Source organism: Ochotona curzoniae, unplaced genomic scaffold (genome assembly GCF_017591425.1).
Source record: "Ochotona curzoniae isolate NIBS_2020 unplaced genomic scaffold, NIBS_Ocur_1.0 contig_2321, whole genome shotgun sequence".
NCBI lineage: Eukaryota > Metazoa > Chordata > Mammalia > Lagomorpha > Ochotonidae > Ochotona > Ochotona curzoniae.
In genome coordinates, this window is record NW_024465421.1 from 6893000 (window position 1) to 6916591 (window position 23592).

Genomic DNA, 23592 nt, shown 5'->3' on the forward strand with positions numbered 1-23592 from the left:
ACATTTGGGGGAGTGAATCAGCGGAGGAAAGTGAAAGTCCTCTCCTCTCTTTTCTTTCTCACTCTGCCTTTCAAATAAACAAATCTTAGAAAGGTCTTCATATTGGGATATCATTCAAGTGCATGAAGTTCAAGTGGCTGTTAGTATATGGACCAGCTGCGCAACTGGCACACTACCTTTATTCAGAACGTTCCAGCACTCCCAGAAGACAGCCAGGAGCAGTTGTTCCCTGTGCCTCCTGCACTCAGTCCTAGAGATTCGGTGTAGACAGGTGTGGGTGACAGCCAAGCTGCAGCATAGGACTGTGCGCCTTGCATAGGCTTGTTCGTTCTCTCTCTCTCTTTCTCTCGTTCTTCCTTTTTGTCTTTTTAAAAATGTTTATGTATTTCACTTGTAAAAGTCAGAGATTGAGATCTTCCATCTGCTGATTCACTCCCCAAAGGGTTGCAGTGGCCAGAGCTGAACTGATCCGAAGCCAGGAGCTTCTTCTGAGTCTCCCACAAGGGTGCAGGGTTCCAAGGCTTTGGCCCATCTTCTGCTGCCTTCCCAGGCCACAGGCAGGGAGTTGGATGGAAAACAGAGCAGCCAAGAATTGAACCAGTGCCCTTACGGGATGCCAGCACTGCAAGTAGGGATTAGCTGGCTATGCCATCTCATCAGCCCCTTGAACACACTTTCTTATACAGATGCAGAAATAGGATAACCCGAGAATAAAGGAAGGGAAAAAGAAAGAGGAAGGGGGACTGAAGATTCAGCACCCATAGGTGAGAAGAGCCAGGGAGGGGAGGTCTCTGGCTGTGCTCAGCTGGGGTGGAGCCCAGGACCGGGGTCCTGGGTGCTGGGCCTCTAGCTTTGAAAGGCAGCAGCCAGCATGGGCCTTGGTCAGCCTGTACAAGGAGAGTGGGCGACAGTGATAGGCTTGGGGTGGGAGGGGCACCAGGAAGAGAAGTGAGGTTAGCGGCCAGCTGGGGGAAGAGCCCTGAGAGTAGGGATTGGGGTTTAGGCCAGTTGCACCTGCCCATGAGCGCCAGTCCCAGGCCAAGCAGCGTGTGCACATACCTTCCTCATAGCCCCACAAGTGCAGCCAGGGAAACAGGCTCTGTGGGGTTGGCATTGGAGCCCAGTGACCTAGAGCACAGCCTGGCTTCATCAGCTCTGCCCCACGGTGGGCCACACAGGCGGAGTCCAGGGTTGGGGTTCCTCCAAGACCCCTCTCCCCGCTGTTGAAGGACAAGCAGGTGCAACCTTGGGGGTGGGGGTGTATGTTTCTGAATCCTGGAGGCCAAGAAGAAGCAAGAGGTGGCCTGCTGGACCCAGAGGCGAGGAGCCAGCCCCCTTAGACCTCTCCGACCTCCCACTTCCTCTGGGGGACTTAAGGGGGCAGGGTGGTTGCAAGTGAACAGGGCCCACAGTGCCCTGCAGTTCCTGTCCTGGGACATGGAGCCCAGGAGACAGTCTGGCTCCCTCTTGCTTTCCTGGAAACCTAGAGTAGGCTGGAGCCAGGGGGCTTCCCTTCCCCAGGCCACAGACACATGCTCCCCTGAGGCCCCAGGGTTGGGGGGCTACAAAGCAGGAAGCAGGTAGAGGCTCTGGGAGGGTCTTTCATTTATGCATTCCTCCTAACTTTTGTCCTTCACTCATTGGCACTGGCTCCTCCTACCCCATCCTACAGTCCCCCACATCTGGGGTTCCCCCTCCAGGGGCTCCAAGCCTCTCTGGCTCCAGGACCCTTCCCGCACCCAGTGGTCCTGGTGCTCAGGCTGCTTCTATTTCCACCTGCCCAATTCTCCTGGCTCAGCACTGCCCACAGATCTGGACCCTTTTGGGTCCGTATCTGGTCTAGCCTTCTGAGTTGTTCTCTGAAGCCCCAAATGCTAGAGAGAAATTGAGGTGCCCTGAAGGACATGCCACCATCTGGGACCAAGTCTCCAAATTCCCTTCCTGAATGTGCAAGTGTCCTGTGGCAGCCTCCCAGACTCCCCCATCCCCTCCTCTGCTCTGCGCTGAGCCTTGAATAATGACTTCAGCAGCCTCCTGCCACAGGGCTTTGATGTGTGCCACTCTCTGCCTGGAATGCTCTCTTAAGCCCAACATGTCCCCCTGTCCCTGATGGCCAGACAGAATAGTGACCCTCCAGCACGCTCCCAGCACCGCAGTTGTTGGGGAGCTGGAAGAGGTGACCTGTCCATCTTCACCTCAGTCTACCCATCTGCACAATGGCACCTGTGTGGGGCCAGGGAGGCTGTGGACTTTCCAAGGGCTGTGGGCAGCCAAGGAGACCTGACTTTTGCACTGACCAAAGTGGCTGTTCTAAGCGGAGATGAACAACGAAGGCCGGAGGACCACGCAGGCTCTGGCACAAGCCCCCCCAACCCCACCCCACCAGTCCATTGCTGGGTGTGGGCATATGGCCCAGCCTGCCGGCTCCCCTGGCCAGCTGGGTCTCATTGAGGCTAATTGGATTCCATTTTCCATTCAGGATGATCTTGGGGATGGTGGCCCCCTGTATAAATCACCAGGGGTTGCCGTTAATGAAACAGCCAACTCCTCCTCCCTTGTGGCTGACTCGGCTGCCCTCTGGGAACAGCTTCCTCCTGGCTCCAAGTCAGGAATGGCCAAGGCCTTTGAAGATCCTTCCAGAACAGCCCCCCGGGGGTTTGGAGCAGTTGGAGAGCAGGGCTGAGTCTCCCAGGGAGCTGGTGCTGACTGTAGGAGGGCGGGGCTGCTCCTGGACAGCGGGAGGCTGCGAGGAGACTCCATCTGATCCCACCACCATCTCCATGGCAACCTTGGGGGTGCAGGTCTCTGCCCCAGCCAGGAAGTGATCGGAGTGAGTTGGAGAGGGACCAATGGGGTCCTTAGCGAACAGGGAGGTGTCCCCTGTGGAATTCCAGGCCCTGGGGTCAATGAAAGTCAGGGGAGGCTCCAGAAGCCAGACAGTGTGCGCCCCAGAATGTTGTACCCCATGATTGCTGCAAGCTGACCCCTGAGTGGGGCCCAGGGCTGCTAAGGGCCTGGCTAGGGATCTGCCTAGGGGTTCATGTGGGCCTACAGGGACCCCCAGGGTGTGTCTGCTTCTGTGCTATTCACACATAGAGCCCTCAAGAGTCAGGGGTGACCAGGCCAGCCCCATGACCCGAGGGTACACCCCCTTCTCCCTTTCTAGTCGGAGTGACCACAGGGGCCAGTCACAGCCTTGTTGTGATTCAGCAAGGGGATGACAGTGCTGATGTCACAGGCCCTCCCCCCCCCGCACCTGCCTCCAGGGCAAGGCAGAAACTGGGACCAGCAATGACATCACCAGCTATGACATCAGGGGTGAAGAGGACTCAAGTAGCTATGGAGGACAGGAGCTGTTGCAAAGATTTGTCCCCAAGGCACTCCCACTGGGAGTGGAAAGATCAGAAAAGTGACCTTTTAAACCCAGGACGACAAGTGAAAAGTCAGGAGAAGCCCCTGGACTTGAGGAAACACGGAGGACTTGTCAGTCCCAGCAAGGAGGGCTTCCTGGCAGAGGGGGAGGTGCCTAGCCACAGGCAGCAGGTGTGGGGAGAGAAACTTCCAGCACAGGAAACAGCCCCCACCCCAACCCTCACCCCTGATGACATGACACCTGTCTTCTTTCTACCCCAGCCTCTCCTGCTTGGTCCCCATAGCCCTGGGGCACTCAGCTTCATGAAGGATGATGCTGGAAAGGGGCCCTCAGCCCCACATTGAGGGTGAGCTCGGGGCTTTCAGGAGAGGGGCTATGTTGGACTGGGGTCTCTGCAGCTCTGAGCCCTGGTGGATGTGCAGCTATGGTCTGTCTACGGTCTGGCAGGCAGAGGCCAGCTGGAGCCACCCTAATCTAGGGCTTAGCTTCAAAGCTGATGGCTTTGGCTGCGGGGGGACATCCAGCCATTGGGGAAGGAGGGGCGGCCTTACCTAGCTCCCAACTCATGAAGGCTGCAGACAGATGGGCAGGGCTATGGGGGGCATGGGGACTGGGCTGGGGGTCCTTAAGGTGGGGACATTCCCAGTGGCGCCCTTTCTTGGGCTGTGTGACCTTGACCTGTCTGAGCCCTCCCATCTCTCAACCAGCAGAGCCTCAGGTGAGTGTCCTCGCTCCCCATCTCCCATTTCCTCAATCCTGGCATAATCCTGGTGCTGGGTCCAGTCTGCTTTGAGTACGGACAGCCATCCTTGTGGCCTTGCAGTGCCATCTAGTGGTGGCCATGCAGCCTTGCCCGGCTGCCCTCTGCGGTTCTGTCTACCTCACCACTTCGGATTTAACCTAACAACTTAGCCTCATAGCAACTCAGACAGCAACCCCTGAGCATGCTCTCCCAGTAACCCCACCAGAGTAGCTACAATTGTTGCCAGCCTTGTTTTGCGAGGCCAGCAAGCTGCAGATCCCACAGCCAGGGCTTGCAGACCCAGCTGGGACACCGGCCTCATCCAGCTGCAGGTTGCAGTCCCACCTGGTCATACAGCTGAAAGCTGTTCTAGGAATACCCACAAGATGGGAGGCCCTGATTGCTCTGTGTCGTGGCTATGAGGGCACGCTGGGTCACAGAGTCCTATGCTGTGGGCCCCTCAGTGCCCTGAGTGCTCAAACGGAACAGCTCACTCGGCGCTCAGGACCCTGGAAGGTGTTCACCTGTAAAATTGGCTGAGATATTGTGAGAAATCAGTGCAAATTTGCCATGGCTACAGGCGACAGAGGACCACCCTGATGTCATCTGGCTTGTAGCCTGGCCTTCACCATGGCCTCTGAAGCAGGTCCCAGCACCCTGTAGGTGAGGCTTTATAAAAATAAATTTATTTGAAAGGTGGAGTTACAGAGAGATCCTCCACCCATTGGATCACTCTCCAGATGATAACAATGGTCACAGCAGGAGCCAGGAGCTTCTTCTGGGTCTCTCACATTAGCACAGGGTCCCAAGCACTTGATCCATCTTCCGCTGCTTTCTTAGGCGCATTAGCAGGGAGCTGGCTCAGCAGTGGAGCAGCTGGGACATGACCCTGCACCCATATGAATGCTAGCATTCCAAGCAGTGGCTATTTTCCCATGGCGCCACAGTGACAGTCCCTGCTGGTAAGCTTTTCATTCAACCCTCTGACCTCATGCATACTGGGTGATCTTGTGGGGGGGTAGAACAGGAGGGACCCGCTTGTGGCTCTGAGGGACAAAAGGGACCCCGCTGTGGTGTTTATCTCTCCTCTCCCCCCAGAAGGAGATGGAAACTTTTTTTTTTAAGATTTATTTATTTTTATTGGAAAGGCAGATATGCAGAGAGGAGGAGAGACAGAGGACAGAAGATCTTCTGTCCGATGATTCATTCCCCAAGTGGTGCAACGGCCAGAACTTAACTGATATGGAGCCAGGAGCCAGGGTTTCCCACATGGGTACAGGGTCACAAGGACTTGAACTGTCCTCAACTGCTTTCCCAGGCCACAGGTAGAGAGCTGGATGGGAAGTGGAGCAGCCAGGACATGAACCAGGCCATATGGGATAATGGCATGTACAAGGCAAGGACTTTAGCCACTGGGCTACTGTGCTGGGTCCCAATGAAAGCATGCTATAGCAACACAGATGATAAGAATAGGATGGAATGGTTGAATCGGCGTTGGGGCTGCTGCGCTCACAGACTTGAAGTCCAGCCACTCTGCACCCTCCTTGGCTCAGCCTTGGCAGCACCTCCTAGGCTCTCTGAATGAGGCTGCGCTGGGCTGTGAGAGCCCATTCCACAGAATGGAACATTGAGGCTCAGAGATGTAAAGCAACTTGCTCCAGGTCACACAGGGAGGGCGCACTTGAGCCTGAGTCAGGATTCACTTCCTGGGTTCTTGTTTCCCATTCATTCCTTTATGTCCTCACTGCTACCTCATATCATTATTCATTCACATAGAAGCTGATCAAAGGTCCCCACCCTGACCCTCCCATCCTCTCGCTCCACCCCCCCGCCCCACCTCCTGGCTACTTGATGTCCCCTGGCCAGCTCAGGGTAGCTGTGGTTCCAAGCCAAGCGTCTAGGAGGTGATGAGACCTGACCGTCTCGCGGGGGTGGAGAGAGACGGATGCTGAAGGCAGGACGGGATGCTCCACGAGGGAGGGAGGCTGCCCGCTCTGCTCCACCCAGGTCCCGTGGCATAGCTAGGCCTGTGGCCCCAGAGCAGCGGAGGGACCGGTCCAGGCAGGAGCCCACCCCCCGCTGCCCACCCTTTTCTGCCCGCGCTGTCCTGGGCTGCCCGGGAGGAGCACAGGGTTGGGGCTGGCGGGCAGGCCGGTGTAGTCTCCACCGGGGCTTCAGCGAGGCCCCGGCCCGCCAGGTGCGCCCCAGAAGTCGGCATCAATCTCTCTCTGTGTCTCTCTCTCTCTCTTCTTTCCTGGAGACTTCTCGGAGAAAGGCGGAATCAAAGGCCAGGGGTTGGCACACCAGGGATGAGGCGATGGAAAACAAGATTCCTATCTGAGTAATTTCCTCTAATTGCGGCCGAGAGACACTCATTCTGCTTTTGAAGCTCGCGCCGGGCCCCGGGCGCCGCGGGCCGGGCCAAGGTGGCAGCAGCCGTCTGGCCGGATTAGCTCAGCGCCTGCCGGCGGGGCTGGCGCGGGGCCACGGCGGGGGTGGCGGCGGCTCGGTGCTGCCTGCCTGTCCGCCCGCCCGCCTGGGCTGGACTGTGCAGGACTGGGATGGAGCGGTGAGTGAGTGAGTGTGTGTGTGTGTGTGTGTGTGTGTGTGTGTGTGTGTAGGGGGCGGGGAGTGTGCTGTGCTGTGGGCAGGGCTGTGGCCTGGGTGCCCACCCGGAGATGGGCATAGGCGCAGCTGCACCTCATACAGGGACCGCATTTCAGCACCTCTCTTGCCGGGTCAGCAGGGGTAAAGTGTGTCCCCATTTTTCAGATGTGACCACTGAGGCTCAAGGCACTGAACTGGAAGAGGAGGTCGAGGGCTGCTTTCATCCATGAGCTTGGAGTTACAGACTGCTTTTGGGGTGACAAGGGAGGGGGAACCCAGATTCTCCCATGATGGGCTTCCTAGACAGTCCCAGCACACCCAGTTCCCCACATGGTTTTCTGTCCCCTGACTCTCCCTGGGGCTCCTGGTCCCCCAACTACCCCCAGTGTTGGCCACCCTGAGTCTGGTGCCTCCTTAACCCCCCCCCCCCGAACCTCAGCTGAGCCCCAGCTCATATGTTCCATTCTGCAGGGTGCTCAGAGGCTGGCAGGAAGAAGGAAGTGGTGGCGGGTTGGGGGGCTGTCACCTCGCCTTGTCCCCCCACCACCACCCTACACACTCACCCCACCCTAAGAGTTTTCCCTTTTCTTTGATCCCGGGCATGGAAGGGAAGAGGGCCCATGTGTTTCTGATTAATTTCCACCCTGATCACGGAAGCGTCAGCTTCCTGGGAAGGGCCAGTGGCTGCTTGTTGGGCGGGGGTGGGAAGGGTGAGCTTCTCTCATTTTTTTTTTTTTTTCAGAATCCTGCCTTTGTCCGGGGTATGAGTCTGGGGAGAAAAATAAGGGAGTGGGGTGGGGTCTTGATATGGACCCTGTGAGGTTTGGGACTGGCCATGGTGGAAAGGTGGCCAGTGGGGCACCTTGCATTGCAGAGTGGGCATGGAGTGGAGGGCTGCCTGGAGGCAGCGTTGACCACACAGACCCCTCTAGAATCACCCAGAGGATGTCCGACCTCAGCTCAAGGCTTCCACCGCCCAACCCTCTAATCAAGGTCTCTGCACTCACACTTCCCTCTGCTTCAAAGGGTCTTCCCACCCAAGCTCTGGGTGTGTTGCCTCCTCCAGGAAGCCCTGACCTCTACCCGTACTGACCCCCCCACTGCCACACCGAGTCCTCCTTTGACCCCCAGAGACCTGAGCCTATTTGGCCTCCCAGGGTCCCTGGCCTGGGGGGTACACAGATGAAAAGCTCCTGTGGGGTGGGGATGAGGTTGAGACCATGAGAGCTGTGCCCGGGGGTGTCTGCATCTGGGGTTTTATGGGGTGCTCCAGAAGGGTGAGAGATGGAAAAGAGAATTCCACCGGGAACAAGTAACAGATTTTTCCCTGGGGATGGGAAAAGGGGGAGGAGAAGGAGGGGTAGGCCTCTGGGGCGGAGGCTGATCTGGTATCTTGCCCAAGTTTCAAAAGACCAAGTATGGTGGCTCCAGACCCCAGGGAAAGCCCACACTCCATCCCACTCCCCCAGTAGGGGCTGTGAGGCCAGTTTGTTGGACAGGTGGGACAGATACCAGCCCACTTCATGGATGGGCAGAGCAGAGGCCTGGACATGACAAGAGTTGGCTGGAGGATGCATATGGAGTGGGCAGCCAGGCAAGGAGGAAACCCCAGGCACCTTCTCCTCCAAGACTTGCTGCCTTCCTCCCTTCCCACAACCCCCTGCTTCAGCACACCAAGGGAGGGAGCAGGGTGTGCATGACAGGTTCCAGTCATGAAAAACACCTGATCTAGCTTGGAGACTGCCAGCCCTGGGGACAGGGACGCCCTCTCCTGCTGGGTCCCCTCTTCTTCCTCCTCCAGGCACAGTCCCCAAATGGCTCACCCTTTGCCATGCCTGCAAGTGCCAGAGAAACCATGGAGGGCTTCGTGTAGCCAAGGACCCAGCTGCAAGGTGAAGAGCCATCCTCTTGGGTAATGGGAGTCAGAAGCCATGAAAGAGGTGAGGGGGGAGCCACAGGGACTGCTAGGGTGCTGGTCCTTGGGAGAGGCGAGAGTGTGGGAGAGTGCAACAGGGAGAGCCTGGTCTGATGGACCGTGCACTGTGTCATGAACCAATTGCACCCCGGCTCCTGGGAACCCTCCCACATTGAGGCCCCCATGGGGCTCTCACAGGGACCTCCACCTGCCTGCATATGACACAGAAGGGGGCTGCGAGGGCTGGGGACTCACCAGGGAGCACAGTGCGAGCTCACAGCAAACTCACTTCCGTTTGCCTCACCTATGCAGGATGGAAGTTGGCTACCGGTTCTGTACCTGTTGCGTGGCAAAAGGCAGGTGGAGGCGACAGGGCGGGCAGGGAGAACGCCAGGGCTGCAAACACAATGCAGATGCCTGGGGGGATCGAGGGCCTCGCTAGAAGCTAGCTGACCATCCCATCCCGCACATGCACCCAAGCGCATCTTTGAGGCTTTCCGAACGATCCCATCTGACTGAAAGTGATGTCTGGTGGTGAGTGCGCACTGAGAGCAGTGGGTCTAGCTGGCAGTTCAAGGTCTATGCTGGGCTCCCAGGTAAGCCAGGAGTGGTCCCGTGTGTGTGTGTGGGTGTGTATGTGTGTGTGAGTCCTGGCAGTGGACACTGGTCAACAAGAGCACCTGCTGTTCTGCGGTGTCGGGTGCTGAGCCGAGTCCTGGAGCTCATCAGCCGGCCAAGGGAGGAGAGTGATGACAATGATGGACAGGATGATTGACAGGTAGATGGATGAGGCTACGGCCTGATGTGTCCTTGCCTTCATGTGTTGGAAACCTGTTCATCCATGTGAGTGTTGGTGGGGGTGGCCTTTAAGAGGCAGTTGCTCAGGCCCACCTACAAGAGGATGCTAGATTTGTGAGCCTCACAAGGTGGGGGATTCGCTGGGACTTAGGTTGCCAGGCTCAGGTCTTGGGACCAACAGCAAGGTGGGGTACTGTTTTCATGAGCCCCAGGGGCGGGGGGATCTGCCGGGGCTTGGGCCCACCTGCAAGAATATGCCCTCCTCAATGAAAAAGGTGGAGCAGTGGACACAGATCCTGATGTACATGGAGAATATGGCAGCCCATTTGGTACCATAGCAGAAGAACAGAGCAAGTTGGACAGCATCCCAGCCAAACGATGACAGCAAAAACCTGGAGTGATGGAGACTTGAGACTGACCATGTCAGCCAGTTGATACTGGGAGGGTTGCATCATCCTTATTTGGAAATAATGACTTCATCCATTTATCCCTAACCCTCGATCCTTTCCATTCTGATCAACTATGCAATTACCATGAAAAAAAAATGCACTAAAAAAAAAAAGAGGTGGTTGCTTCAAGAACCTGCCCCCCTCGGGGATCACACATGAGTGGCAGGGACCCAAACACTTGGGTCATTATTTGGCGCCTCCCCGGTGCATTAGCAAGGAGTTGGATCAGAAGTGGAGGTGGCATTCTATGCCTAGCACTCCGGTAGGTGGTGGCTTAGCCCACTATACCACAATGCCAACCCCACCGAATTCATCTTAATCTGCTGGATTGCCGGATAACAGCGTTCTAATTTTCTCTGTACATTTGCTTTCTGGTCTTGTCTTCTTACTTTCCCTTTCTTTGGCTTTGCTCACCTTCTGCCAGGAGGGGTCAAAGTGCAAAGCAGTCTCTGCTTTCTTTTGGGGTACAGTCAGAATCACATCTATGCTTTTGAGGGTGACACCTGTTGCATCCCCATCCTTTTTTAAGTTCTGTTTTTCTTCTTGTGGAGTTCAAATGGTTACAACAGCCAAGACTAAGACAGGAGCCAGGAACTCCGTCCAGGTCTCCCACGTGCACACCGGGGCCCGGCCACTTGGATCATCCTCTGCTGCTTTCCCAGGCGCATGAACAGGGAGCTGGATGGGAAATGGAGCAGCCGGGACTCGAACCCACACACATGGCATGCCAGTGTCACAGGTGGTGACTTAACTGGCTGTACCACAATGCTGGCCCCTGCTTTACATATTTTGGAAATGTGGCATTGGTGGCGGGGTGGGGTACCTCCTGCTGAGGCAACATCTGCATGGCTGTAGTCTATTTATCTCAACTGTTTATCTCTACCCTTGCTACTTAGCTGGAGGTCTGTTTTGTCTCCTGCGATTTCAAGACGCCAGCTGTGTGGGGGTTAGTATGCCTGTGATGCTGACATCATATAGGCATGCAGGTTTGAGTCCTGGCTATTCTACCTTCAATCCAGTTCCCTGTTAATGTGCCTGGGAAAAAAAAACAGAGGATGGCCCAAGTGCTTGGGTCCCTATACCCACATGGCAGACCTGGAGGAAGGTTCCTGGTTTGGGGCAGGACCAGCCCTGGTAGTTGTGCCCATCTCTGCCTTTCTAATAAAAAAAAAATAAACAGAGGGTGCTTACTATGTTTTCTTTAAATTGGCCTGGACAGACTAGGGCAGGTCCAGGGTGGAACTTCGCATTCCAGCTTCCTGCCCATGCTCATCCTGGGAGGCAGCAGGCAATGGATCAAGTCCTGGGCTCCCCTGCCACCCTTGTGGAAGACCCAAAGGGAGTTCCTGGCTCTTGGCTTTGGTCCAGTTCTGATCTGACTATTGCAGGCATTTGCGGAGTAATCCAGTGAATGAAGCTCTCTCTCACACACACACATTCTCTGCCTCAAATAGGGGCCAGCATTGTGGCATAGCGTGTTAAGCCACTGCCTACGATGCCAACAACCCCTATTGGAGTCTAGGTTCGAATCCTGGCTGCTCTGCTTCCAATTCAGCTCCCTGCTAATGTGCCCGGGAAAGCAGCAGAGGCTGCTTGGGGGCCCCTGCACACATGTGAGAGACCTGGATGGAGATCCTGGCTCCTGCATTAGGCCTGGCCCAGCTCCAGCTGCTGCAGCCATTTGGAGAGTGAAATCTATGGATGGAAAAATTTCTCTGTGTCCCCTTCTCTATCTGTAACTCTGCCTTCTCAGATAAATAAATCTCCAGTCATACATCATCATCCTCATCCATTAGCCATCGGGAGCCCTTCCTGTGCTGGTGATAAAAGTGGCCCATGTGCCAGGGTTCTGCGGTCCCCCTTCACAGCCAAGAACATCAAGGCCCCACTGTCACCCACATCCCACACATACATCAGGTGGCGGGTGTTAGCTCCTCAGTCATCAGCCCCTGCCCGAGAAAGTATTTAAGTTGCTTTTGACAATGCACTGATTGGAAGCGAATTAAGTGGCAACTAGAATTTATTAATAACATTGGAAATAAATCCCCTTGGCATTCAATTAACTGGGAACCTCCTGAAGTTCTCTTTTCATCATCCAGAAAACACATCTGGGAGGCAGGGATTCTGGAATCCAAGGCATGGGTGGTGCCAAGCACAGGGGTGGGACGGTCTCAGCATGGAGGGAGTGGATGTGCTCTGATTTGGGCTGGTCTCGGATGCCCGTGTGTACCTGCTCTCAGAGATGAGGCTGGTACCCCTTGCCCGTTGTGAAGGCCCTGTGACGTGTCAGTGATCTCTGTCACTGCAGCGCCCACCTCTTCTGCTCCTGGTGCCAATGGCTGGTACCAGGGACATAGCCACTCACTGACCACTGGGGAGGCAGAGCTGCAAGGGCATCCCTGGAGGTCCTAGCAGGTGACAGCTGGGGCTTGGGCACTGGATGGGGTTCAGTGGGGCTTGGGCTCTGGATGGGGCCCAGCAAGGTTTGGGCACTGGATAGCATCCAGTGGGGTTTGCGTACTGAAAGGGGCTCAGTGCCAGGGTCGGGTTGTTCTTGCCACTTGTGGATTCTTGGGCAGGCTGAGAACAGTGGGTCCCTACCACATGGTGCCACCTTTCATGGGCACCTGACCTAAATCCTCAGCTGACTGGAGGGGCTCCTAGTGGCTGGCTGTGTTGGGGCAGGCAGAGAGCGTGGCTGAGTTCCTCAGGAACCCGCCCAGGACTCCGCTTCAGAGATCCTGCCTTATAGTCAAGGCACTGCCTGAGCATGTGCCTGCTGCAGCTGCAGCACGAGCTGAGAGGGTCCTAGGAAGTCTTGGGGACACAATGAGGACCATGAGGGATCATTGCAGGGGTGCCAGCCCTATTTCCAGCTCACACGCATGCACACACATGTATATGCACACCTCACATACACACGCACTGTGCAGGCACATGGGTGTACCCAGCTCGGTATACCATGGCACCTACACACACATGGTACACACTCATTTGTGCATGCAAACAGAATCACATGTGTAGCCAGAGAGGCCTGGAGTGGTCAGCTGTGAGGACCACCAGTGGGCCTGGCACGGTCACCGAGGGGGAGGAGAGAGGAGGAGGAGGGAGGCAGCTGCAGGGCAGGTGGGTGGTGGGGTGAGGCGAGGTGGGTGGTGGGGTGAGGCGAGGTGAGGCGAGGGGGAGGCCTGTGCTAATTCTCCCTCATTAACCCCCTGGGTGGCCCTGGGCAGCAGTCCAGAGGTGCAGAGCAAGGGTGCCTGAGGCGGCGAGAGGCCTTGCCAGCCCTGCCAGTCCTGCCGTGAGGTCTTCCCCAGGGCCAGGGCAGTTTGGGGCAGAGGAGGAACCAGCAGCTGGGGGCCCAGCTCTCAACACCCGGGCTGGGACCCTCTGTAACCTTCCCTCTAGCGAACATCATGGGCTGTGCCATCTGTCTGAGCGTGGTCATGTAGGCAGGGGCCCTGAGGGCACCCGTAGATACAGGAAACTCACCTGGGTACACTGCCCCAGGACCCAGCCCATCTCCTTGGCTGCAAGGCCCAGGGCAAGGAAGCCCTGAGCCGAGGGCTGCACTCCCACAGGGCCTGTGAAAGCCTGCACCTTGCTCAGACTCCCTACACAGCTGGCGCTGCCCCCATATACCTAGAAAGCAGCACCCGTGGTGGCATGAGGAACCAGCACCCATGGTGGCATAGGGCCGAGGCTGCTCACCGGGCTGAGCTCGCGGGGCACTCCTCAGCGACCAGGAGGACAGGGGCCCCAGGCGGCCAAGCCCAGGCTTGCACAGTCAGGGAGATGGTCCTGGGGCCATGTTCTAGCCACTGCTATTAGCATCCTGTATCATTCTTAACAATGCACTCAGGCCGGCAGCAGAACTTGACCCAAGCGCCAGCCCTAGGCCTGGGCAGGAGCCTTGGGCACAGACCCTCTGCTAAGCTTGGAATTCCTGGGGTGCAGAGCTAAGTCACCCTGCTTTTGGGGGGGAGGGGGGCGGCAGATGCGGCTCGGCCTCCCCCTCCCTGCAGTTGCCACTCGCCCCTCCTCCCTAACCACATCCCCAGGAACAGACACACAGTGGGGAGAGCACCTGTATTGTGGGGTACAGTCATGAGGGGCACGTAAGTGGCTGCCCGTGCCCCTTCCCCCAAGCACCCTTCCCGGGAGACAGAGATGGGGCAGGGCTCCCGAGCACCACAAGGCCTGCGGGCACAGTCACTCCTGTCACTGGACATGCCAACATCCTTGATTGGGAGCTCCTCCACAGCCAGGGCTGAGGGTCTGGAGGGCGGGCTGTATGGAGGTCGTGAGCTTCTTTGGGGTCTTGCGGTGCATCCCAGGGTCCTGCAGCTGCCGTCCCCTGTCCCTCCACAGTTTGTGCAGGGAGCGTGGCTCACCCAGGAGGTTCCCCCAGGGGGACAGGGAGGGGCAGGGGCTGCAGGTGCCCTCCTGCCAATGCACACCCCTGTGCAAGACTCCTGTTTGTGATCGGCAGGTGGGAGGGCTGGGCACGGGATGGTGGGCTCAGTGAGACTGGGAGGCAGCAGTGGGGCACCAATTGAATCTGGGAGGACTTGCCCCTCTCCTGTGCCCCCTAAGTCCATGTAATAGTCAGGAGTTATTCTCTGGTGCAAGCCAGCTTCCCCACCCCAAAACCCAGAACCATGGAGCAGACCCCAAGGCTGGAGAAAGGACCCCACAGAGCAGGGTCCTGCCCAATCTTGCCAAGGAGAAGCTGGTAGGGGCCACAGCTTGGGGCCTCAGGAGGCCCGAGTTCAAGACCTGCCCCCAGCGCCCCTGGGCAAGCCATCCCCACAGAAACAAGGACCATGAAGGGTTAAGTCAGATGACCGGGCCAGCGCCTGGACTGACAGGGGCAGCTGGGACTCAGTAAACAAGGAACATGAGGATTTGTCCCCCCAGTAGGTCCCCTGGCCCCCAGACAGGTTGCACAGAAGGGGCTCTGCCTGGGTGCTGCCCCTCCCGACTCCACCCACGGAGGCATGGCGTGTGCCCAAGGCCCCAGGCCTCGGGCGTCAACAGCTCTCCCTAATGTCCATGGCAGCTCCAGTCCCGTTGGGGTTTCTGCCAGGCTTGGGGCTCAGCCTGGAGTGAGGCGCTCTCACTTCCTGCCACTGGCCTGGTCGGCGGTTCGCTTCTGCCCAGGGTCTGAGCCGAGCAGGGCGGCGAGGGCGCCATCCGACTGGGGGCCACCCCGTTTCATCTTGAGGCTGGCTCTTAGTGCGGCGTCCTGGCCGGAGCCCCCCTCCGGGGAGGCCAGGGGATCTGCGGGGAGAGCTGGGACTTCAGATACAGCTGTGGCGGCAGCCCCCACCCACCCACAGAGAGGGGCTTGGCTTTCATCCCCTCTCCCATTCCTTCACCCACCCACCTACCTACCTAGGTGGCCATTCATCACCCACCCATCCATCTGCCCACCCAACCCTTTGCCCATGAAGCTTTCATTCATTCATTTATGCAAACACACATTCATTTATTTATCCACCCATGCGTTCATTCACCCACTCATTCATTCATTCATCTATACATTCATTCATTCACCTACTCATGCATTCATTTGCCCATCCATCCAAGCGCCACCCTCCCCAGGGCCTCTAGAGTGCCAGGGCAAGACCTGTAAACTCTAATGACTCCTCAGGGCATTTGTGGGGAGGAGAGGAGGGCTCAGGAAGGCCCTCCCTCTCCCAGGGGAGCCCTGTGGGTGGGTCCTGCCCTGGTCCTGCAGCCACGCTGGGGAGGGTCCTGTGATCTTGCACAGGGCCCTGACGCCAATTTGGGGCAGGCCAGTGCGATAGTGGGGAGTGCAGAGGCCACTGGACAGCTCAGGGGACCCCCGGGGGTGCTCACCGTGGACCCCAATCATGTGCTCCAAGATAAGGACCCTCTCCGCCAGGATCTTCAGGGCCTCCCGCAGCTGCTGCACCCCCTCGCCCTGGTGGGGAGGGAATGGTCAGGGCCAGCCTCTCCCAACGCGGGGTCTGAGGGCTTCCCGCTGCTACCCTCACTTCCCCCTCCGCCCCCTCACCATCACCCGCCTCACAGCCAGCACAGACTGAGGCCCTGCTACGTGCCAGCCCGCGGCAGTGGGCAGGGAGTCTCCAATTCTCAAACATAACAACAGAGGCTCTGAAAAGTAGCCGGCGCCCCTGGGGCCACACAGCCCTGCCCTCCATAGCCTTCTTCTATTGGCCTCTGGCTGCCACAATTCCAGAAACTTTTCGGGGACAGGGCAGTACACCTGGTCCAGGGAGCTTTCATTTCCTGCCTGGGCCGCCAGCCAGGGGTGGCTGCGGGAACAGTGCAGAGAGAGTGGCCACAATCATGCTTGGCCAAAGATGAGGGTGGGGGCTAGGGGACACCGAGAGGGAGCCCACACGGACCAGCAGGTGCCCATGTGGGTCAGCAGGTGCCAACATGGGCCAGCAGGTGCCCATGCAGGCCAGTAGGTGCCCACATGGGTCAGCAGGTGCCCACATGGGTCAGTAGGTGCCCACATGGGCAGGCAGGTGCCCACATTACCTCTGTGGTAGTTTTCTCCTCGCTGTCTCCCTTCCCAGCAGGTTCACCCTAGAAAGCAAGTGAACCCATCAGTACCCCAGGGCACAGAAGGTGGCAGGGGCCAAGCCACCCCATCCCAGGCCATCGCTGTTCCATCCAGGTCTTCCCTAGGTCCAGCCCCCCTCCGGCTGGGGACACTGTGAGGCTGAACTCCAGAGCCCTGTGTCCTAGGCCCATCTCCCAGCCCCATGCCTCCAACCCTGCACACGTCCACACTCACGGATGGCCCCGCCGTGGCCCTCTCGCCCGCAAGGCCCTGTAGGAAACCAAACCAGGGAGTGACCCAGGAGGCCACACAGGGTGCTGCTGGCAGTGACCATGGCCCAGGCATCAGTGTGTGGCAACCCCTGACCACAAAGGTCCTCTGTACCTCCCTCAGCAGGGACCCCAGCTTCCCACTCCCACTTTCTGGCCAGGTCTATCTGCTAAATCCATCACCATCCTGGGCCAGCCCACAGCCTCACTGCCAGCCACCCCGGCCTCCCTCCCAGCGCCACTCCGGCCAGCCCGTCCCCACCCACAGTGGCTAGAGGACCCTGTATGGGGGAAGTGGGATCCTGCGCTGGCTCTCCACACCACCTAACGAGAACCAACCCTGCCTGTCCCCTTCCCCCACCCTGCCTCCTCAGCGCATGCTGCTGGTAGTGCCCTGCCTGTGCCTTGAGCCCCTACACTGCCTTCCTCCTCCACCTGGAACAGAGGTGGGGTGCACAGCTGGGGATGCAGTGAGCCCGGGCCTCAGAGCTGCCCAGTCGGGCTCTGGGCACCCCTGCCCACAGATGAGGGGTGACAGGTGGAGGTTGACAGATGAGGTGCCAGGTGAGGGTACAGGTGGGGTGACAGGTGAGATAACACGTGAAGGGTGACAGGTAGGGGTGACAGGTGAATGTGCTGTGACTCTGCTATCCCCTGCACAGTCCCAGGCCTCCTTGGAGCTCAGCTCATCTGTGAAACAGAAGTGACGCTGGCATCGCCTGGCATGCGCAGGAACAGGACATGGGTTCCCCTGCACTGTGCTGGGAACAGTACAGTCCTTACCGGGGATCCGGGGGCTCCTGGCGGTCCCGGGGGCCCGTGTGGTCCAGGGGGGCCTGTGGACAGAGTCACAGATGGGCCTGGTGAGGTCCACTGCCCCTGTGGACCTCCTGCCATGACCCCAACGCTCCGGAGGACAGCAAGAGGAGCCTGGGAATGAATTCTGGGGAGTCAGGGCCCACCCACTCTCCCTACACCTGCTCAGAGGAGAGAGCCCCTCAGAAGCTGTCCACTTGCCTGGGGGGCCAGGGGGACCTCGGGGGCCAGGGACTCCTGCCAGCACGGTGTCCACAACAGCAGGGACCAGCTGGGAGTCTCCATCTGGGAACAGAGCAGAGCGGCTGGTGACACGTTGGAATGGGAGGGAACCTTCATGCCCTGGCCAAGAAGGAGGCCCAGGGCAGTCAGCGGGCAGGGGAAGGTGGGTCAGAAAACTTCTAGAACATTCCAGACTTGCCCCCAAGCCCCAGACTAGTGCTGTCCTCCAAGTTGTGCCCTCCTACGGCCGTCGATGCACCTGCCTGGTTCCCTCTGCAGGGCCTCCTCCAGAGAGCCCTCCAGGCCCAGCCCTCTGGGCTGCGTCCAGCACCACTTCACAACCTGGGACCCCTCCTCAGAACTTCATCCCGTGCCATCCCCAGAGCCCGAGCACCAGGGTATGTGTGCGCAGGTGTGGGGTATCCCCCACTCGAAGGCCAGCTCAGGTGCCCCTGCTGCCCCATCCCCCGATATTCCTGCCTCTCCCCAACCCCTCCCCACCCCCACCAGGGTCAGCCCCGGCTGGCACTGGGCTTTCGGCCTTGCTACACAAAGTGGACATTCCAGCAGCAGTGGCCTCCCCAGGGTTTCTTGTCCCGGGAACACGCATGTGAATGGCACCCCGGCCAGCGGTCAGCCCACCTCCAGGGACACCTGCTGTCAGCTCCCTGCATGCACCCTGGGTGGCTGCGGCGATGGCCTGGCCACCCTCAGGGGAAGACCTGGATGGGGTTCCCAGGACTGACCGGCTCTGTCAGGAGTGGACCTCAGCGAGTAGAGCACACCTTGTGGGCCGGCTGGGCCAGGGGGTCCTGGGGGGCCTGGGCGCCCTGTCTCTCCAGGAAGTCCCCGAGGCCCGGGTGGCCCCAGGAGCCCTATGACAGAGAAGAGAGGGAGGCGTATGTAAACCAAGTAACTTAGGGGTGCACACACACACACACACACCACCACCACCACCACCATGGGCCTAGTGTAGGCAGGGACATGGCAACCAGCTGCATGGGACAGAGACGGGGCCACCTTGATGGGTGGCAGCGCTGTCCCCAGCCTGCCCAGGGGTCACTCCCTCCTGCAGGACCAGGACCCGGTGGGGGGAGAAGGAGGGGTCCCAGAAGTCCTCCAGTGGCTGACAATGCGCCCCGCCCCCCACCAACACGTTCACCACCAGTTGTGGGTGTGTCCGCACCGGGAGGCCCCGCTGGGCCCTTCTCTCCTGTCTGGCCTCGGTCTCCTTTGGAGCCCGGGGGACCTGCAGGGCCTGGGGGTCCCGTCTGTCCTGGGGGTCCTGGAGAGAGAGGAAGATGAGAGCCGAGACCTGATCCATCTGGTCCAACTCACCCGTGCCTCAACCCTCACCCCTACCCTGGGTTGGCATGCCATTGGTCACAGTGGTCTTAATCCATGACCTTAAGGCATACTGCTGCACCCATTACACAGGTGGGCAAACCGAGGCTAGGGAAGGCCAGCTCGGGACCACGTCTCAGGTCCCTGTTAGGGCTCAGGGGGCCCCAGGTTGAACCCTAAAGAACCAAGCAGGATACGCCTGTCCAGTTCCCATCTCCTGGCCCCAAGAGAAGGTAAGCACGCGTGAGGGCCAATCGGTGGTCTGCGGACAGCCGGAGGCCACCCTGGCCACGCCGGCTGTGCCCACTTACTGGCCTGAGGAACAAGGCAGCCCAGAACCAGCCAGGCTGCTCCATTTACGGGGTGTGGGCCCCACCCAGTGGCCATCCTCGGAACTGCACTTCCCCGCAAGACATTTTCCTTCACCTCCGCCCCCACAACCCCATTGCCAACTTTTAGAAGCTGGGAAATTTGGAGCCTGGAACTTCTGCCGGGTGGTATGCGCCCTCTGTCAGTCCCAGAAGAGATACTGGGCATGGGGAGGGGGCGTGAGAGACTTCGGGGCCAGTAGCTTGGGGCTGTGTTCTAAGAGAACCAGAAATCCTGCAGGGGTGCTCACCAGCTGGGCCCGTGGGCCGCCTCCTGGGGGACCCCGGGTAGGCGAGGGGGATGGCGCCAGGCAGGAAGTCCTGGTCCCAGGGCGGCGCCGTGCCGCGGGCGGCCGGCAGGTCGTTGTCCCTGTCCTCTGGGCGCTCGGCAGCTTCCAGGAGGAGGACCTGGGAGAAAGAGGGGTGATGAGGCGTATGGTCAGGCGCCCTGCGCCAGGTCCCCTTCCTTCTTCCCAGCTCAGCGCACACACTTCGTGGTTCGGGAACGCTAATGGCTACGAGGGAAGGAGCAGGAATGCAGGCTGGAGGTAGAGGGTAAAGGGCTGTAACCCTGGGACCCTATCCCCTCCATTCTTACCCCTCCAGCCAAGCAGGATTCAGATTACCCAGCCTGGTCCCGGTGCCAGCCCTCTCTGGGCAGCAGAGGGAGCTGTGCACCAGCCATGGCTGCAGGCCGGTCCCTCTGGGGACGTTCGTGGGTCAGGGCACACAGATGGACTCCATCAGCTTCAGAGGCAGGCCTGGAGGCACTTCTGCGGGTGCACACGCCTGGGGCCCCTCTGGGTGGTCCCTTCACCAACTGCAGCTCCTTGCCCCCACACCACGAGGGGTCACCTGTCCTTTCCCTTCCTGGGCCCCTGAGACAGGTGATGGGCCCAGCCCGTCAGCACCTCCTCCTCCCCACAGCACTGGAAGAAGAGCAGCCTTGAGCCCTGGGCCAGCTCCTGGGCAAAGCTAGGACTGGCCATGGCAGAGAAACAGGAGGGTGTGAGCACCCAGCAGAGCATGGCCACTGGGGGCAGGACCTGGGGCTGGGCCTGGGCTGCCGACCATGAGGCTCACCCACCCCAGCGAGGTGCCCTGCCCTGCCCCCCCACTACCCCCTGTCCCAGCAGGGCCCAGCTCTAGTCCATCTCATCCAGCTCAGCAGGGAGGGTGGCAGTGGGGGTGGGGACTCCAGCCAAGAAAGTCAGACCACAGCTCAGAGCGGGGGCAGGGTCGGCTGGGATGATGTCACCCACTGGGGCCCATCCTGCCCCAGCGAGTGGCTTCTCACAGCCCTTGGTGGCGGAAAAGGCGGATGGAATGTTCCGGTGCCTGGCTGGCCTGCTGTGGGTTGGGTACACCTGCACCCTTCCTCATGCCCCAGGCAGCCTCGCTGTTGCTGGGGTGCCCCTGGTTTCTAACTCCCTGGCTGCGGTCCTGCCTCACTGGCTCTGCCTTTCCCTGCTGGAACCTCAGCCTCTGCTTCACAGTAGCTCTGGGTCCCCCAGGGACCCCCTGCTCATGTTCCCCAAACTCCCTCCAGGCTGCCACCTGGCAGGGACCCCTGCTGTGGGCCCACGAGGCTCTCAGTAGCCCCATTAATTCAGGGGATGCCTGGGCACGTGGGACAGCTGGAAAATGAGCTGGACAAGGTGAGTCAGGGGTTTCCCAACCCCCAGCTGGAAATTCAGGACTAAGGAGAGTGTGGGCTTGCTGCCTGGCCCCTCGCCCCCAGCTCCCACGGGCGGACCAGCCTGGAAGGCACAGGGTGGAGAGGGGACCGAAAGGAAGGTGACTCCTTCACGTCCACTTTACAGGTGAGTAGACCGAGGCTGCTGAAGGAGGGGGCCTGCCCAGCCCACACACCCTGCAGACCCTGCCTCGGCCCACAGGCTCCTCACCCTGCAAGGACTGGAGTCCCAGGCACACCACGCCCCTGCCTGCTGCAGACTTGGGAGCCAAGGAGGGGGCGGAGCTGCTCATGGCAGGCGGGGTGGGTGAGGGCAGCTGGCACGGGGCCGCTCCCCTGCAGCTGTGACTTTTCACACCCTCAGTGCTGGGCAGGGGCCAGGCTGAGCTGTTGGCAGCTGCTTCAGCTGCTCTGTGCCAAACCTCGTGCATGGCTTCCCCAGCCACGCCACGCCGACCCCACCCGTTTCCAGAACGCGGGAGCTGGGAGTTCACTCCTGTGGCTTCCCCAGTGACACCCCTCGCTCTCCAGAGGGCTCCCCAGTTCTTCCTGCCCCGCTAACCTATAGCCTAGGACCTTGCCCATGTGTACCAGGGCCCAAAGCTGTGGGAGGAAGCTCATGGCTGGGGACTCCCCAGGTCACGTGGCATGGGTTCTGACTCAAACCCAGATTCCAGGTCAGCACCCAAACATGGCCAGAGCCGAACTGGGTCCTACCGGCCCACCCGTGGTTCCCAGCAGCCTCAGGAGTCTGGCGTCCTTTACTGCTGGTGGTGCCGATGTGGGGTGGAGGTGCAGGAGCCTGGAGAGAATGGGCGCCCCCTGACTCTGTGCAGTGGCGCCTGTGGGTGCCCACAGGTTCAGGGCTGCCAGAGCAGAGAGGCAACGTGGGCTGTCCAGGACTGCATGTGTGTGCCATGTGTGCATCTGTGGCTATGCGTGTGTGCGGCTGTGTGCACACATTCACACATGCACACGCGTATCTATGTTAATGCAGGGGAGGCCGTGTGTCACAGCTCTATGCATGCATGGGTGTGGCTGTGTGTGCACTTACAGACATATGTTCATATGTGCATGTGAGTGACTGCGTGCAATCAAACCCACACAGTGGCTCTTGAGGCTTCTCAGCCAACCTCTGGGCCTGCCCTTGGGGACTTGTGCTGTCTGGGGCCCCGTGCCCATCCACCTCTCTTGTCTCTCATCCCCACTCGAGCCTCCCTGCCCACTGTGGCGAATGCAGCCCCTCCTGGGTGGCCCCGGCTCTCTCCACTGCCCCAGGAGGCTTGCAAGAGCCGTGGTGCTGGCCTTAGCAGCCTGGTCCCCCGGGCTCGTGCTCCTCCAGGCCCACAATTGTCCCCTCTCTCCTCATCATGGTGGACGCTGTCAGAGCCCCACACGGACCTGCCTGTACCCCACGTGCTGAGACGTCTGTTTGCGGACGCCTGTGTCTCTTGGCTGCGGGGCCCTGCTCCAGCTGCGGGCGTGTGCTAGGTGGGTGCACCCTATCCAGGCTTCCGGAGCGGGTCAGCCCAAGTGCCCACAGGTAACTGCTCCACAAGCACGCCTGCGCCAATCACAGCCTTCCCATTCTTGTTCCTCAGCCAGGCTGTCACCTCAACCCTGACTGAGTCCCTGGAATCCAGCCAGGCTTCTCCCCACATCAGCCCTGGGCTTGTCTTCATGACTGGCATGGGGAGGAGGGGCCGGGGCCAGGACTGCACCCCAAAAAGGGCCTGACAGTGTCCTCTTTACACTGATCTGGGTGCTAAGGCCCCTGGCCCCTTGACCTAGGACTCAGGAGACAAGCACTGCTCCAAGAGCCACAGCCATGTCAGCTGGCCCGGGACCTTCAAATGCCTCACCCTGTCACTCTCTCCATGCCAGGATACCAGCCAGCCCTGCCCAAGGAGGCCGCCTACAGCCAGCCAGAGCCCAGGACCAGGCCGCTCAGGTGTCTGATGTCTTCCAGCCCCGCCCACAGCCCGCTGACCTTGGACTCCAGCGTGGTGAGCCGCTCGCTCATGTCACTGAGCCGGGTGCAGTTCATGCATTCTGGAAGAGAAGAGAGGTGGGGTGAGCCCAGCACAGAGACCCTGGGCAGAGGGGTGCTTGTGGGACCCGGTATTTGACCTGGAAAACTTATTCATCTCCAGGACTTTGTCCTTAAGATCCTTCGATCCTGGCAGTCTGCTGGACCTCTCAGCTTACTTTCATTAGGAAGTCAGAGACTGCTCACCTACTGAGGGCGTGATTGTGTGGGGGCGTAGTCTGCCTGCATGTGTCTGGTCATGGCTGCCCCCGTGTGAGCCCATTCCTGGGCTCCTGACACTGCCTTGCCCCCTCATCCCGGCAACACACACACACACACCCCTCAACCACAGCCCAAGGTGATTTCAAAGGACTGGGGTGCCGTGTCCAGAGGTTGGGCTCT

The 23592-nt window shown here is 59.5% G+C and overlaps 1 protein-coding gene across 2 annotated transcripts in view; it reads right to left on the reverse strand.

The window, feature by feature from the left end:
- Positions 1 to 15003: 15003 nt before the first annotated feature.
- COL26A1 (collagen type XXVI alpha 1 chain) overlaps positions 15004 to 23592 on the reverse strand; it is a 56258-nt gene continuing 47669 nt past the window's right edge. For both annotated transcript variants that reach the window (XM_040973812.1, XM_040973811.1), the window contains exons 4-13: positions 23152 to 23213; positions 19717 to 19873; positions 18940 to 19038; positions 18500 to 18628; positions 17733 to 17816; positions 17499 to 17551; positions 16681 to 16716; positions 16422 to 16469; positions 15750 to 15834; positions 15004 to 15167 (exon numbers count right to left, since the gene is read on the reverse strand). In XM_040973812.1, the coding sequence (XP_040829746.1) occupies positions 15004 to 15167; positions 15750 to 15834; positions 16422 to 16469; positions 16681 to 16716; positions 17499 to 17551; positions 17733 to 17816; positions 18500 to 18628; positions 18940 to 19038; positions 19717 to 19873; positions 23152 to 23213 (917 nt within the window). The remainder of the gene's footprint in view (positions 15168 to 15749; positions 15835 to 16421; positions 16470 to 16680; positions 16717 to 17498; positions 17552 to 17732; positions 17817 to 18499; positions 18629 to 18939; positions 19039 to 19716; positions 19874 to 23151; positions 23214 to 23592) is intronic.